General features: G+C 43.2%; 1 protein-coding gene across 11 annotated transcripts in view; it reads left to right on the top strand.

Annotated features, from left to right (window-relative positions):
- The window catches only part of COL4A4 (collagen type IV alpha 4 chain), a 124,606-nt gene that overhangs the window by 72,680 nt on the left and 35,710 nt on the right, over positions 1–16,216 (top strand). For 10 of the 11 annotated variants that reach the window (XM_027589925.2, XM_027589927.2, XM_027589929.2 and 7 more), the window contains 12 exons: positions 493–599; positions 1,600–1,783; positions 3,188–3,256; positions 4,224–4,331; positions 4,666–4,686; positions 4,817–5,035; positions 6,835–6,996; positions 8,314–8,484; positions 9,065–9,208; positions 11,305–11,412; positions 12,323–12,504; positions 13,349–13,412. In XM_027589925.2, the coding sequence (XP_027445726.2) occupies positions 493–599; positions 1,600–1,783; positions 3,188–3,256; positions 4,224–4,331; positions 4,666–4,686; positions 4,817–5,035; positions 6,835–6,996; positions 8,314–8,484; positions 9,065–9,208; positions 11,305–11,412; positions 12,323–12,504; positions 13,349–13,412 (1,539 nt within the window). The remainder of the gene's footprint in view (positions 1–492; positions 600–1,599; positions 1,784–3,187; positions 3,257–4,223; positions 4,332–4,665; positions 4,687–4,816; positions 5,036–6,834; positions 6,997–8,313; positions 8,485–9,064; positions 9,209–11,304; positions 11,413–12,322; positions 12,505–13,348; positions 13,413–16,216) is intronic. The other variant, XM_027589928.2, reaches the window with a different exon arrangement.

The following is a 16,216-nucleotide window of genomic DNA, read 5'->3' as shown; positions in this document are numbered from 1 at the left end:
GCTTTCCTGGGCCGTGGGTATACTGCCCTTCCTGCCAGAAGCTCCAAGTTCTTACAAAAATAAAGAGAGCTCTACCTTCTCAGCTCTAGTTTGAAAAAAAAAAAAAATTCAAGAAGTGGACTAGCCTGGGGGCAGCGCACTGTCACAGACTGCCCCCCCCCCATTCAGCATTGCCAGGGGACGGGGCACCATGTTTGGCGCCATACAAGCAGGGGCAGATGCTGTTGTGACCGGTGCCTCCACACACAGCCTCCCTGGCAGAATGAGGAAAGGAGCACTTTCCAAATAAGAGAGTCAGTGGGTTTGGCAGTTGTCATTCTCTACAACTTTTGCATGGTTGTCTTCGTGTGACTGTAGTCAGCTGAGACACTCCGAGGCGTCTCTACCAGCCCACACGGAGACAAGGTCATTGTTTTTATTTTTGTCCTGTGTTTCCTTCTACTTCACCCACTGCGGAGAAGGGCTTGAATATCTTTTGGCCTTTGTTTCCAGGGCAGAAAGGAGAAAGAGGTCTTGATGGGCTCCCAGGATATCCAGGACGACAGGGGCAACATGGTCAGGATGGACTTCCTGGAAAAAAGGGGGATCCAGGCCCTCCAGTATGTATAACTCTTCTTGGGCTATCGAATTTCCTTTTCTTATATGGCCACGAAGCTTCTGTTTTCTCCTTCTCAATTTAAAACTATAATGCGGTCAAGTGTCAACGTGCTAGAAATCAGAGTTGCCTTCCAGTGACTGCCACGAAAAGATGATTGTTATCAAAGGTGTGGCATAATTGCAGATGGTCTGAAATCCTGAGTAGTGGTTTAGTTATGGCAAGACTCCCTGTCCTGTCTTCGGTCTTTGTGTCATTCTCATGGTGTGTATCTCTCTCTGGGGCCCTCACATCTCCGAAGCCCCCAGTGACCTCAGGCCTGTTCAGTTAACTCTATGGGACAGAGGATAGAACACAGGTCCTGATAATGACCTTCAGTTCTGTCCCCAGGTGAAGAGGCACATGAGGGGAGGTGGCAAGCAAGGGAGGGTCAACTAGTGCAAATCTCCTGAATTTTTACATATTGGCTGATGGGAAATCCCACTGACAAGTGATATTTCTGCATTTTTCAAACACGTTTTGGGTGGAGACCCTGTGTAGGTAACAGAGGTCGTAAGAAAAGACTATGAGACATGATCCAGTGCTAAGGAACTTAAAATATCTTGGGTACATGAGGCATTTTTGATTGCTTGCAATGTCACAGGAACTGAACTAGGTGTTTCGTGCATATCATCAATCTTCTGAAGAGCAATTCGCTTCCAAATTTTACCATCAGAAATGGAGGCTAAGGGTATGTTACTCCAGGTCACCTACCTATCAAGTAGGCTAAACTAGAGCGAAAACCCCAGTCAGTCTTACGCCCCCCCACCAGCATATAAGTGTTTGTAAACATTTATGTAAAATATGAATAAGAAGCTGAGTTAATCATTTAAAATTACGTTTGCTATTGAGTCTCCTGGAATTAGGAGGTTTTTCTGTGTGTTCCTATAGCTTATGACAATGAGTGCTTTGAACTCATGGACTAGCAAAGATTGCTAACTGACTCATGGTGCAAACATTCCCAGGGGGATCATGAAGACGCATTCCCAGGTGATGAAGGGTCTCCTGGACCGCCGGGCCCCCCGGGCAGAGCAGGACCTCAGGGACAACCAGGTTTGGGATTTCCTGGCCCACCAGGAGAGAGAGGGCCACCGGGAGCTCCAGGCCGCCCTGGCGAGAGGGGCCTCGAGGGCTTGAAGGGTCAGAAAGGTAATTTTGAATGTTTTGTGTTACAGAATGGCAAGGGAAATAATGGAAGCTAAGGTGATCCTCTCTCCCAGGCAAAGTTATTATAGCTATGGTTAGAACTGCTAAATAACATTCCTTCTAGCTGTTGTTCAAACCTTGATTGTTGTCTAATAAAAACATTATAGCACAATCAATATTTAAAACAAATTCTTAAAATACTAAAATGTCTTTGTTGCTGTATTTGTCTGGCATAGCAAAATTGCCTGTCATTCATTTCTCAGTACCAATGCGTGCAATCTGTATTAAATTTACATACGTATTCAAAATATCTATTTGTTTACAATCTTTTGAGACAGTGTGGTGTATCTTAATAAAAAACACTAGTATTTCACTTTAAAAATACATCATTGTCCTTGAAAACCCATGTGTAAGCATTCTAGGAAGAAAAACAAGGAAGGGATTTCAAATATATTTGACAGTTATCTGAATTTAAACAGTAAAGTGACTTGCAGTATTAGAGCGGAAAGCTTTTGAAAAGGCTAGAGAAAGATTTATTTAAGATTTTTCTCCTTTGTAACATGTACATATGCCTTGGGTTACATTATTAATTGTGAAGTTTTAGAATTGAGATAGTATCATTGGTTCTTGCTTTGAAAACATAGGCAATAATTTGGTCCTCAATAAGGCTTAAGGTTATGTTCTGGATCCATCAGAATCTAACATTATTTTTATTCAGTTGATACAATTTTGATTTGAGAGCATATGAAGTGATACATTATAATCCATTCGTTCTCTTATAAAAGAGAAACATTCCATTTCAAAGGGGGAGGGAACCAAGAGGCACAAGTTTTGGAGTCTTCCTGTCTTCACCAGCGAAAATGGGGGGGTGACAGTGACCACAGTGCAGGATCATTAACAAAACCAAGAGACGATACATGTGAAGGCCCAGATCCATGGCAGACCCTCCGGAAATGGCAACTGGCATTAATACCTCACCGAATGTCCGCATCTTCACAGCCCTCCCACACCCAAACCAGGAGTCCAGTCCTCTGAGCTCACTCTTCGATGTCGCTCCTACTTCATGATTTGCCAGGTCTTCTGATTCCATTGTATTGGGTATCATTGGGCCTGTCAATACATTATTTTTTTTTTCTAGGCTATTAAAACTGATACTTCTTGGGATTTTCCTTATTCCCCTTATGTTCATAGCTGTCTGACAGTTGAAGCTCAGATTTCAGGACCCATCTTTTAGAAATTCAGAGTAAAGTAGTTCAGATGATCTAAGGATACTTGGGAGTCTTCTTTTCCCTTGAAATCCACATATACAATATGAAAAAATATCTTGATTGAGTTATCATTGAGATTGACTTTACGTGGGGTTATTGGTTGTGTGAATGCCACTTTGTTTGTTTGTTTTCATTCCAGGCGATACAATTTCTTGTAACGTCACCTACCCTGGGAGGACAGGGCCCCCAGGATTTGATGGGCCTCCAGGTAGGATCAATGAGAAATTGCTGTTTTACACATTCCCCAGAGTAAAGAAACTGGTAAGACAGATGAACCGATAGTTAATCATCTGGCAACTAGTGAGGATAATTATCATCAGGTTTTGAGGGGCTCTGGGAAAACAGCATTTGTGGTAAGTCACACTGGGGCTCAAGTCTACTGGTTTGGACATACTCTAGGTGGGGTTGTTTGTTTTATTTTTTTAATCTCTATGCAACAAAATTTACCTTGATGTGATCACATATCAGTAGAAACGTCTGCCCTTTGAGGATTTTAAAACTGTACCTTCTTTCTTTTCTTATGCCCCAAGAGTGAAAAATGATAATGTGTTTAGTGATTGTAAATTTTACTCTATTCTGCTTTCCAAGCCTCAAGGGATGTGAACACTCAAATTTTAAGATGGCGGTTATACCTCCTTTAAAGTTATTTTAGCTGAGAGAACTTCCAGTAGGAAATCACAGAACGTTTAAAAAAAAAAAAATCTCAGTTCCTTTTGCAGGTGCTTCTTGCCTGTACGTCCTTTGAGGGCAATATAGTAAGGTGCAGGGAAATAGATTTTGGCCTTTGTCCCGGTGGTTTCTTAGCAGGCCACACGCTGGCTGCCACCTCCTTCCTCCTACAAGGAGGAGCTATGCTTGAATATTTGTGTTGAGACGCAGCATGGGAAGGCACCAAAAGATTCATCAGAGTGGTGGTATATGTCTCAAAGGCTTTTAGGGAGCATCCTTTAAAGTATGGCTTCTGAGAAAGTGCATTAACAAAATCACTCTCTTTGGAACACTTACCTGGAGCACACGATTCATAAAATGATTATGTAAACCAGGTGAGGCGACATCATTACTTACATAGGTAGAAATACTCTGAAAAAGACAGCATAGATTCTTTTTAAATCACTTGATTTTGTTCTCATTTGATTTGTGTTTTATTGAGCCTGTGTTTTGTTATTATTATTTAGGACCAAAGGGATTTCCAGGTCCTCGGGGCACTCCGGGGTTGAGGTGTTTGGATGGGCAAAAAGGTCAGCGTGGCAAACCAGGAATATCAGAAATACCTGGTCCACCTGGTAAATAAGTGTTTTTCATTTAAGAATGTGTATATGCCTCCTAAACTCAATGAGCTTAGTAAGCAGATGGCCCAGGGAGCCCTACATAATGGCGGGGGGGGTGTTTTCTCTTGAAACCTTAAGCTCTTAGCTATGTTTTGATAACTTTTAGGTGCTGGTAATTTTGTAAATTCTCAGGGCTCCTTCTACCTGAAGCATGAGTTCCAGCCTATTATTGGTCTGTTATTTGATAGAAACTGCTCAGTCCAGACAGACTGTCAGTGAATGAAAGCAATGAGGGAAACATCGTTGGCTTCTAGGAGATACAAAATCACAATGTATTTTCTTACAAAAGGTGGCAAAGCAACATTGCCTAGTAAGTTACTCTTAATTTTAGTTAATACTCTTGTATTTTTAAAAAATGTGTTTTTATCATAGTATTAGCCTTCCATTCGTATTGGTTTTATATTTGTACATTTAAAAATTTAAACTATGTTTTTCAATAGGGTTTCGTGGTGAAATGGGCGATCCGGGTTTTGGAGGTGAAGAGGGGTCCTCCCTTCTTGGGCCCCCAGGCTTGCCCGGTTCTCGTGGAGCAAATGGTCAGAAAGGAGTCATGGGAGACACTGCCTATGGCCAACCAGGTGCCCCAGGAAAGAGAGGTCTTTCAGGAGTGCCAGGGGCCGAAGGACACAGAGGTGACCCAGGACGTCCAGGTTTTGCAGGTATGAGGGCCGCTCCGTCCCTGTGGTTCTTAAAGCTGGCTCAGCTCTGGAACAGGTCACTGAAGAGTCTTTAGACTATCTAGCCATAGAAATCTAGAATGCAAAATTTCCCCCCTAACATCGTCCCTCATAAGTGAGCCCTGGTCACATTTCAAGGAACCTGCATCCATAGCACTGCCTTTGCATCTTAGGGGTTGTTTTCAAATTCAGGGCAGCCCACTGTGGCTCAGTCCATTCAGGTTGATTCCGCAGCTCCTGGACATCTGTCTGCTTCGGACTCAGGATAGCGTGTGAGCACTGTAAACGCCCAAGGAGCAGGCACCGGATCACCTGCCCACTGCCAAGGCCAGGTTGAAGGAGGACAGGCTGCAAGAGGAGGCGCAGCTCAGCGGGGGGCAGAGCAGCGTGCGATGGTGTTCAGGGAAGCTGACTGTGGGCTGGGCCCTGGCAGGCACACTGTGTTATTTGGACAGGTGACAGGGTGGAGGGACTCTCAGTCCAGCAGGGGCAGCTGGCGAGGAAGGTGGGAGGATGGTCCTGGCACTGACTTACATGTGTTTCCAAAATCACTAAGGATTCCTCAGGATCCTTAGTACAAGTCTTTAATGTATTTAACAAGAACCCTGGGCCAGGGTCCTTAAAAATCATCATCTTCGGGGCCCCAGTCTCAGGAATTTTGATGCATTACATCGGAATTGGCTGGGTCCCAGCAGTCCAGCCCCTTGGGTGATGGTGACCAAGAGTGGACCCCAGACCAGACTTTGACAAACACTGTTCTGGTTCTTTTCGAACAGTAGACGGGACAGTATTTATTAGGTATCCGCAATCGTATCCTAGTACAGAGCAAGTGGAGGGCAGGGGACTGAGTCACCTTCTCTGTCACCAGGGAACTTACTCACTCTGTAGTTGGTAAGTCAAAATATTCAATACAAAACCTCAATTAGTTGGAAAGTAACAGGAGAATACATTCTGTGAGTCAATTAAAAATATTTTGACTTATTAATCCTACTCTCTCACTTATGACAATGTATCTAAGGAAAGTGTTCAGCAGAAGATAAAGGTTATTGTGAAAATACTCTTGTATCATCCACAATAGGTGAACAAATGGGAACAATAAAGAGAGTTAAGTAATATACACACACACTCAAAGGAATACCATTCAGCTATTTTCAACTAAAATTATATTTATAAAGAATATAACAAAATGGAAAAGATTTGCAGATTAATATGCAATGTGAAATAATCCAACAATTGTGTGCTGTGATTACTACTTGAAAAATGTAAACATATGAACAGAAGTATAATGAAAACATAGAAAAATAGAATAGACTTTTAGGTTAGGGCATGGGATGATGGGGCGATTGATTTTTTTTTTTCCTGAAAATTATTACTCTGCCTTTCCAATATATAGAAATTTAAGAGTTCAAGGGATGAAATAGCTTACAAAAAGCACATCCATAAACTGCAAACCGGGTGTGTAAGCACTGTGGAGATTTGGTGTAATGTGAGAGGTTAATTAAAATCAAGAAGAACTGCATGGTGTTTAAATTTGCCCAAGCAACTTCTTTGTTGCCTACGCAACCGTAACAAGTAACTCTATTAGTAATGCATGGTTTTCCCATTCATTTGGAGCTCACTACCATCCAGGATAAGAAAATCCTTTGAGAGACTTCGCTCGTTTGAGCCCTGAACTGGATGGAAATGCTTGTTTCTGGTATTGCTACGCATGCCCCCGTTGTGGTAGGCTGACTCCCTTAGTTTCATACCAAGAGTGTCACGAGTGCGTTGTATCATTTCAGGGCCAGCTGGTAGGCCGGGATTCCCAGGTCTCAAAGGTCCCAGAGGCAGAGAGGGAAGTGCTGGGTTTCCAGGAATCCCGGGTCCACCTGGTCATTCCTGCAAAGGAGGCGCCCCAGGGATAGCAGGACCACCGGGAGTCCCCGGGGCTCCAGGCCAACCAGGTAAGTGTGAGCATGCACCAAGCCCCGTGAAGAGTCTGGGACTTGACCCTACTTACAGAGGAATGAGCCCACCTGCTGCTCTTTTATGGAGCAGCACAACCAAGACCCTGCAGCAGAGATGAAGGACTTTCCTGTTCTAGAACGGCAAGTGGCATGTGCTTCCTGGTCGTTCGGGTCATTTCCCCTTGTCACCATAGTCTCACGGGGACACCGAAGTGGGGCTTGGGGATGTTGCACACTGACGCGCAGTGGGTTCCAGGATCCGCGAGGAGCACTGAGCCTGGGGAGCTGCTGCTTTATAGCTGCGGGCAGGACAGCCTGCTCCTTATGCTGGGGCAGGTGCTGTGTCATCCGTGGGCAGCACACACAAGCTTGAGAGCTAGCCCAATTCTAGCCCGTAAAGAGCGGCCAGGACCTTGTATCTTTGGTGCACCCAGCAAGACATGTAGGGGCTCAAGAGACCCAGGAAGAAGTGTGTCTCAACCCAAGGTGCTAGAGGGCTGTTTCCAGTGTGATCTTCATTTCACCATTTGGTTTATCACCTGTTATTTAAATCCTATTGCATTTATCCAAAAATGGCAGCAAAATGCCCTCAGAATGGATCAAAATGAGATTGGAGCAAACCCTGCCACTACAGCTTTATTTCTAGCACCAGTAAAAACTAGATGATGTTGCTGTGATTTCTACAGTTCTCTCTGGTGAACAACCTGACCAAGTTCACTTGGCCAGAGCTGCAGGAAACATCTGGAAAGTTTGCTTCCATTGGTTTCAAGAGTAAATACAAATAATATTTTTGTTCTTCACCCTTACCCACTTTCCATTTTTATTTTTTAATTTTTTTTAATTTTTATTTATTTATTTGAGAGAGTGAGAATGGAGAGAGAGCATATGAGAGGGGGAGGGTCAGAGGGAGAAGCAGACTCCCCGCTGAGCAGGGAGCCCGACGGGGGACTCGATCCCAGGACTCCAGGATCATGACCTGAGCCGAAGGCAGTCGCTTAACCAACTGAGCCACCCAGGCGCCCACCACTTTCCATTTTTAAAATGCCCACTTTCCATTTTTAAAATGCTCTTTATAGTAATCGTGTATCTCTACTGGGAAATATTTATTCAAGCAATGTGCCTTTCTTTTTATAGCAGCCAGAAAAAAGACATTCTGAGGCTGACGGAGAATTGCCACTGTGGGTTGAGCTGATAAACATTGTTTGTTTCATAGGAACGGATACACAATTTAAGCTATCGGAAACTTTTTTTCCTGCCCGTGTGTGAAGCCGGTGTTCGGTCTTCACATGTTGCTGTGCTTGTGTTTTTTCTCAGGTGCCCCAGGTTGGAAAGGACAGCGAGGGGATGTGGGGCCTCCTGGTCCATCTGGAATGAAGGGCCTCCCAGGAGTCCCGGGACGGCCAGGGGCACATGGTCCCCTAGGACTTCCAGGTGTCCCAGGCCCTTCAGGGGATGATGGACTGCCTGGTCTTCCAGGCCCAAAGGGTGGGTAGCGCTCTTCCATTATTTACCCCAATTTTATAAACTTGAAATCCACTGCCAGGTGAAGACTATTACATACGATCATACTCTTGAATTACTGTTATTTCAGCCTGATTTTGTCCTTCTGTTAGTGACAGCTCCCTTCTTCTTATCCCCTATATTGGTATTTCCAGTGGCAGAATGTTTTGGCATATGTAAATGGGAGAAGGTGGGTAGGGAGATTAAGCCCACAGCACGCACAAACACTTCTGCTCAACACACTAGGTAGAGCAGATCCTGTGTCGGGTCAGGGCTAATGTACTTCCACATCAGATGAGCCCCCACCCGCCAACCCCCCATCCCCCCCACGTCTTAAAGCATTATAAGATCAGGACTCAGAAACGTAAAGGCCCCCAGCCCTATGGGGTGGAAAGCTGAGTAGGAGAGCACAGCCAGTACATGCGACGGGGCTGATAGCAGTGGTTCACCTTCAGTACAAACTGAGGTCCGAGGGAGGGCAAATCTCCACGCCGACGACAAGGAACACAGACCTAAGAAGCGTGCTAGCTTTTAAAATGACAAATTCATGTTCTCATTTCATCAGGATCCCAGGGGCTGCCTGGCTTCCCCGGTTTCCCGGGGGAAAGAGGAAAGCCTGGCCCCGAGGGACGTGCTGGCCGTAAGGGGGACCCGGGAGAGGACGGTCGGCCTGGCTTCCTCGGAGACCGTGGGGTGAAAGGTGCCAAAGGTAAATGCACTTGACCGCACGATGATGCCACATCGGTGGTTTTGGTATTTGATCAGAACGTGTAGAGATGGTCTTTGAAAAATAAATGGGACTATCCTGCAGCTTGGATTCCTCTTCCTTTTGGATTGCTGGTGTTTGTTTTAAAATCTTAAACCAAATTCATTTTCCAACCTCTCAGTCTTATTGCATATAACTGATAAATGAATTGCTCTATTAATAGAAAAAAATAACAAGTGCTTTGATACATGGCTATTGGGTTGGAAAGAACCTTCTCACCGGTTGGGAAGGGGGTGAGGCCCCTAGTCTCTGTTTCAATCTTTTCTTTTTTTTTTTTTTTGTAAAAAAAAAAAAATACTTTTTTTTTGGTAAAGAGCCAGATAGTAAATATTGCAGGCCCCTCTCATCCCTGTTGAAACCACTCAGCTCAGCTTCTGTAGCATGGAAGCAGCCAGAGATTGCATGGAAACACGCTAATATAACTTACATTCCAATGGAATTTTCTTCATGGACACTGAAATTTGAACTTCATTTATTTCACGTCACAAAATGTTATTCCCATTTTGAGTTCTATCCCCTAATAATTTAAAAGAGTAAAAACCATAGCTCACGGATTATACGTAAACTGGCCACAGGTGGGATTTGGCTCTCAGGTTGTAACTTGCCAACCTCTGAAATAGAGTAAGTCCACTTTCATCTGAGCCATGAGTTATGCCTTCCCGGCTTCCTTTAAAGGAAGAGTTTTCAGGGCACCGTGGTGGCTCAGTCGGTTAAGTGTCCGACTCTTGATTTTGGCTCAGGTCATGATCTCGGGGTCCTGAGACCCAGCCCTCTGTCAGGCTCCAGATTCAGTGGGGGTAAGGCGGTCCTGTTTGAGATTCTCTCCCTCTCCTTCTGCCTCTCTGCCTGCTCATGCTCTCTCTCTCTCTCTCTAAAATAAATAATAAATCTTTAAAAAAAATGAAAGTTTTCAAATAAATAAAATCTTAAAAAATAGTTTTCCTTACTATTAAAAAATAAAAAATTCTAGATTACTGGTATAAATGTTCTGTGTCCATCCCTATTACATATTTACTTTTACCACTTAGCTAGGAGGCCACAGTGAGTGAAGGTAAAATCTCATTTCCAGTATTGAGAATGAATGCTTGACAATTTGAGAAACAAGTTTTTTGTCCTTAAAGCCCATTGGGTAAATAGCCTCCTATATAATTTAAATTACTTTTACTTCTCAGTGGATTGATTCTGCTCTTATTTTTGTTTTACTAGCCTGTAAATTTTTTTATAAAAGAATCAAGGGATCAGAGTCACTCTTAGCTAGCTTAGATTAGGTGATGTTTGCTATGCTAGTATGGTCTCCAAAATAAAACAAATTTAAGAAACTGATATTACACTGTACGTTAACTAACTGGAATTTAAATAAAAACTTTTTTAAAAAATGCCCTGATTTGTGTTTGCTCCCGTGGTGGAAATACTCCCACCATGGCTGATTTAAAGCTGCCAGCACTTTAATAACTGGTTTACAGAAATCTTGGCTTATTAATAATTGGCTCTCACCATGCTGGTATGAGCCCACTTGAGCACTCTTCTACAACTGGACAGTGGTTACAAAACTCAGGTAGAAATACCGTATATTCTTCCTACCTTTCAGAATTCTCTATGTGGAGAAGCAAGTTGAAATAAATGTTCTTTTAATGTAAGGAAAACAATAGAGGCTGGGAAGGGAAAGACAGGGAACTGTAAAATATGAGATGGGCAGTTCATGTTTTACTGGATGAAGAGACATATTTAGATTTGGGACTTTTCAAGCCTATCTGTTTTCACCTAAAACTCGGAGACCCATTTTGCTGAATTTAGCAAATATCCACTGATCACTGCCTGTACTCCAGACCCTGTTGCTGGACACATTGGGAGGGGGATGTAAAAAGGTATGGCCCTTCTTTTGGGAAATCCACTGACAGTGATACTGTGCAAGCTATAAACATAAATATGGTTTAGGAAATGAAATGTGGATTTGCAAACTGGACCTGAAGTGTCGTAACAGAAGAATCACGTGTGTGGTGCTTCTGTTTGTTCTTCTCTTGCATAATTAATATCTGAAGGAGAGAGAGGACCCCCAGGAGATGAAGGAGAGATGGCTATCATTTCCCAAAAGGGGAAAACTGGGGAACCCGGACCTCCGGGAGATGATGGATTCCCAGGAGAAGAAGGTGGGTAAAGCTCATTCTTTTTAACTGTATCAAATGTGTTGGCCTTTCTAGATCATTCAAAGAAGCATGCATAAGGGGCAGCTTTCCTAATAACGCTGAGATTGGAGAAGGTCACTTTTTTTAGATACAAATATACCCGGATTAACCTCATGCTGCATTTTTCTTTGGCTTTTCCATGCCAGAACTTAGTTAAAGTTCATACATATGTATAGATTGGATATTCCAAACTAGGATCAGTCCTAAGATTGTACATCTAATACCAGTTCCAGCTTTCCAGTACCCCCAGTTGTGGTGACTGGTATTAAAACAAGTAACACAGTGATGACTGTCCAGGTCGTTTGACCCATGCTTCTCCATCTTCAGCATGCCCACAAACCCCTGGGGCTCTTGTGAAAATGCAGATTCTGGATTGGCAGGTCTGGGGCAGGCCCCACTCTGCTTTTCTAACAAGTACCCCAATGCCTGTGCTCCCCAGAAACAGAATGTGGCAAGGATTTTGGCCACCACATTTGTATTCTCTTGCCCCCCAAGTTCAGGTTTAGTCTGCGTGAGGCCCGGGCTCTTGTCTTGGCTCTCTCCTTAACTAGTTGTGAGGGGGCGAATGTTTTTTAACTGAGCTAGGTAAGTTCTTCATTTGTGAGATGAGTGTGTGACAAAGCAGATGGGTGACCCTGCAGGCTCATTCCTCCCTTGGGGTCCCTTCATTCCTCCCTGAGTCAGTTCATGGGCGCTTCTTTCCCAGTGAGGTCACTGAAGCCCAAAACCATCACGATGGGGGCTTAGGGCAGGAACCAGGACTCCCCAAAACCTTGGGCTTCGTCTCCTAAATAGAGGACCCAAACCCTCAGCCTCACTACTGCCCCACCCAGGATTTCCTCGAAGAGGTTTGTCACCCTTGTAACCCCACCAGGTGATAAAGGCGATCCTGGGATGCAGGGCAGGAAAGGAGAGCTGGGAAGACACGGAGCACCTGGATTTCGCAGAGGGGAGCCTGGTAGAACTGGGCAGCCAGGGCTTCCTGGCTCTGCAGGCCCCCCAGGCTCCCCTGGGCCAAGAGGGATTATTGGTTTTCCGGGATTTCCAGGTGACCAGGTAAGTGGCTTTGGTTGGGGAGGAAAGAAATAGTACAACCCTTTTGCTCTTGGATGCCCATAGGAGTCATAATTTGCCAGTGTACATCATTGCTCTTTGACTGGCTTTTAGAATGTAAGCGAAAAGAATGGAAGCTTCTGGAAGGCCATGGTGTGACTATAATTTCTGAGCAGTGCTCATGCCTGTTTTCCCGTGACGGATGACGGAGTCACTCACTCTGCATACTACCCTCCCCTGCCAAGCCGTTTAAACAGCTCTACAGAAACTTTCCTCATGACTACTGGTTTATCAGAGTACAGAGTCTTCTGAAAAATAACCCAAATTCCAGTGTCTAAACCTTCCTATCTGGTTGCAGATATCACAGATTTTGCTGTAAATACATTTGGTCTTTAAAACCATGAGTAAAATACCCCACTGAGAAGCCAGGAGGTACAATATGTGTCATAGCCTGCATCACAACTTCTAGAAGATTAATATAATTTACCACCCATCTTTTGGAATCAAATAGATTTTTCAAGTTTTTGGTAAAAAAAAAAAGTCTTCTAACATTTTATTTGGTATTAATTTGCTCATTCAAACCTCAAGATTCAAATTATGTGATAACATTTACTGTTTTGTAATCAAAAATAGAGAATTGGATGCTACCTGTTGGTACCTCTAATACTGGAGTTTTAGTCACTTTTAAAAAGCTAGACACATGTATTAGTATGCCTGCGATGCACTTCTGATTTTCTTTACCACTGCAAATATATGGAAATTGGTTATGGAAGATTATAACTGGATAATGTTATGAATATGTCATTTGTATTTGAAACCAAATTAAAGTCTTTTGTTAAACTGTCAGGGTGAGCCAGGTTCTCCAGGGTCCCCCGGACGTTCAGGAATTGATGGAATGAGAGGACCTAAAGGTATGCTTTGGACAGACGGCAGCCATCCACCAAGTTCATAGTCCTGGGTGTTTGTAATATTGTGAGCATGCACATTTGGTATGAAAATTAAAGTATATCCAACAAACTGCAACATCCAAGGGCTTCTTTTTTACTTTTTCTTTTTTAAGTTTTTATTTAAATTCCAGTTAGTTAGCATACAGTGTAATATTAGCTTCAGGTGTATAATACAGTGATTCAACACGTCCATACATCCCCCGGTGCTCGCCACAAGTGCCCTCCTGCACCCCCATCTCCTACTTCACCCATCCCCCACCCACCTCCCTTCTGGTAACCAGCAGTTTGTTCTCTGTAGGTAAGAGGCTGTTTCTTGGTTTGCCCCCCTTCTCTCTCTTTTTCCCCTTTGCTCATTTGTTTCTTAAATTCCACATATGAGTGGAATCATATGGTATTTGTCTTTCTCCGACTGACTTATTTCACTTAGCATAATGCCCTCTAGCTCCATCCATGTCGTTGCAAATGGCAAGATTTCATTCTTTTTACGGCTGAATAATATTCCATTGTGTGTGTGTGTGTGTGTATATATATATATATATATATATATATATATATATACACACCACATCTTCTTTATCCATTCATGAAATGCTAGATGCTTGGACTGTTTCCATAGTTTGGTTATTGTAGACAATGCTGCTTTAAACATTGGGGTGCATGTATCCCTTTGAATTAGTAGTGTATTTGGGGGGTAAATACCTAGTAGTGTGATTGCTCGATCATAGGGTAGTTCTACTTTTAACTTTTTGAGGAACCTCCATACTGTTTTCCATAGTGGCTGCCCCAGTTTGCATTCCCACCAACAGGGCAAGAGGGTTCCCCTTTCTCCACATCCTTGCCGACACCTGTTGTTTCTTGTGTTGCTGATTTTAGTCATTCTGACAGGTGTGAGGTGATATCTCATTGTAGTTTTGATTTGCATTTCCCTGACAATGAGTGATGTTGAGCATCTTTTCATGTGTCTGTTGGCTGCCTGGATGTCTTCTTTGGAGAAACTTGTCTCCATGACAAGAAGATGTCTCTTCTTGTCTTCTTCCCATTTTTAAATTGGATTATTCGTTTTGGGGGGCATTGTAAGGGTTTTGATATATTTTGGATTCTAATGAATTATTCATTATGGGGGTTTTGTAAGTTCTTGATATATTTTGGGTACTAACCGAGGGGTTCTTCTTAGATTCTGTTAGATAGTCAAACACTCAAGACCCAAATCATCCACATGTGTCATTCAGATCCGAGGGTAGCAGGTAGAGAACAGCATGCTTGCGAGCACACAGGTCTTTCTCCTCAGTGGGGGTCCTTGAGCAGTCTGTGTGGTGACTGAAACTCCCTAAGTGGCAGCTCAGGTACAAGGAGACCAGATCCACATTGATGGGCAGCGTCTACCTTGGCTTGGAAGGCTCCTGCCCCACAGGAGGCAATGTCTCTTCTAAAGACGGTATAAATAGGGCTTTTAGGTTCCCAGTGACAAGAGTCACAGTACACAGAGAAGGTCAGAGCCGTGACTTCCCTCCAGGTGTTAATACGTCACTTAAGAATTTCTGGGCCACATTTAATTTTCAGTTGGGTTATTTTTACCGTAAGCCAAGGGTCAACAAATGTGTTTTTTTCAAGGGTTCAGATCACAAATATTTTCAGCTCTCTGGGCTCTGTTGCAGCTACTCAACTGTGCATGAAAGCAGCCAGACAATATGCAAACAAGGGGTGTGGCTGTGTTTCGTTAAAAATTTATTTACAGAAAGCTACAGGTTAGATTTGGCTTCATAGTCTTGGTTTACCTTGTGCCAAAAACAATGCTGCCTCGTAACACAGCTGACGTTCTACTTTAATCAGATTTGTAGGGAAACAGAAACACAAAGTTACCTGTGGATAAAAATATTCTTCGAGGTTTCATTTAACTTTTATTAAGACAAACAGGCAAACAAAAATCAGGATATCTTAAACTGTGATGTTTACATAAACTCTTTTTTTTTTTTAAAGATTTTATTTATTTATTTGACACAGAGAGACACAGCGAGGGAGGGAACACAAGCAGGGGGAGTGGGAGAGGGAGAAGCAGGCTTCCCGCGGAGCAGGGAGCCCCGATGCGGGGCTCGATCCCAGGACCCTGGGATCATGGCCTGAGCCGAAGGCAGACGCTCAACCAACTGAGCCCCCCAGGGGCCGCTTACGTAAACTCTTTAACATTGTTACTGTCCTTGTATACCAGTGGGTTAATATTTTTCTTTAAATCTATTTAAATATGATTCACTGTTTTAACCTTAGCTTTAACCTCACTATCTGTGAATTCACAGGTTTGATGAGCAGTTATATTTGACTTTATACAGACGAAAATGAGTAACTTTAAAATATGAGTAGGGGCACCTGGTTGGCTCAGTTGGTAGAGCATGTGACTCTTGATCTCAGGGTGTAAGTTTAAGCCCCACGTTGGATGTAGAGATTACTCAAAAATAAAATCTTTAAAAAAACACAATGAAATATAAGAGTAATTAATGAACCACCTAAAAATCTCCTCCCTTACCACAAAATGCTTTTCATTTTGAGAGACACTCCATAGGTAATATGATAATTGCTATAAGAAAAAATGAACTGTGCACCTTATTTTTTCAGAAGGAATAATCTATTTTCCTCAGAAATAGTTACAAGTAGGGAAGTTTTCATATTTGAGTTGACATTTTATAGCTTCATGGTTTAAAACTCAGTCCTCTTCTACTTCCCTATGCATTTATTGTAGTCCCTTTGCCTCTCTCAAAGCACAAACCTACCTCTTC

The sequence above is a fragment of the Zalophus californianus genome, chromosome 3 (assembly GCF_009762305.2).
Source record: "Zalophus californianus isolate mZalCal1 chromosome 3, mZalCal1.pri.v2, whole genome shotgun sequence".
Lineage (NCBI taxonomy): Eukaryota > Metazoa > Chordata > Mammalia > Carnivora > Otariidae > Zalophus > Zalophus californianus.
This window is presented reverse-complemented; position numbering and strand designations above follow the sequence as displayed.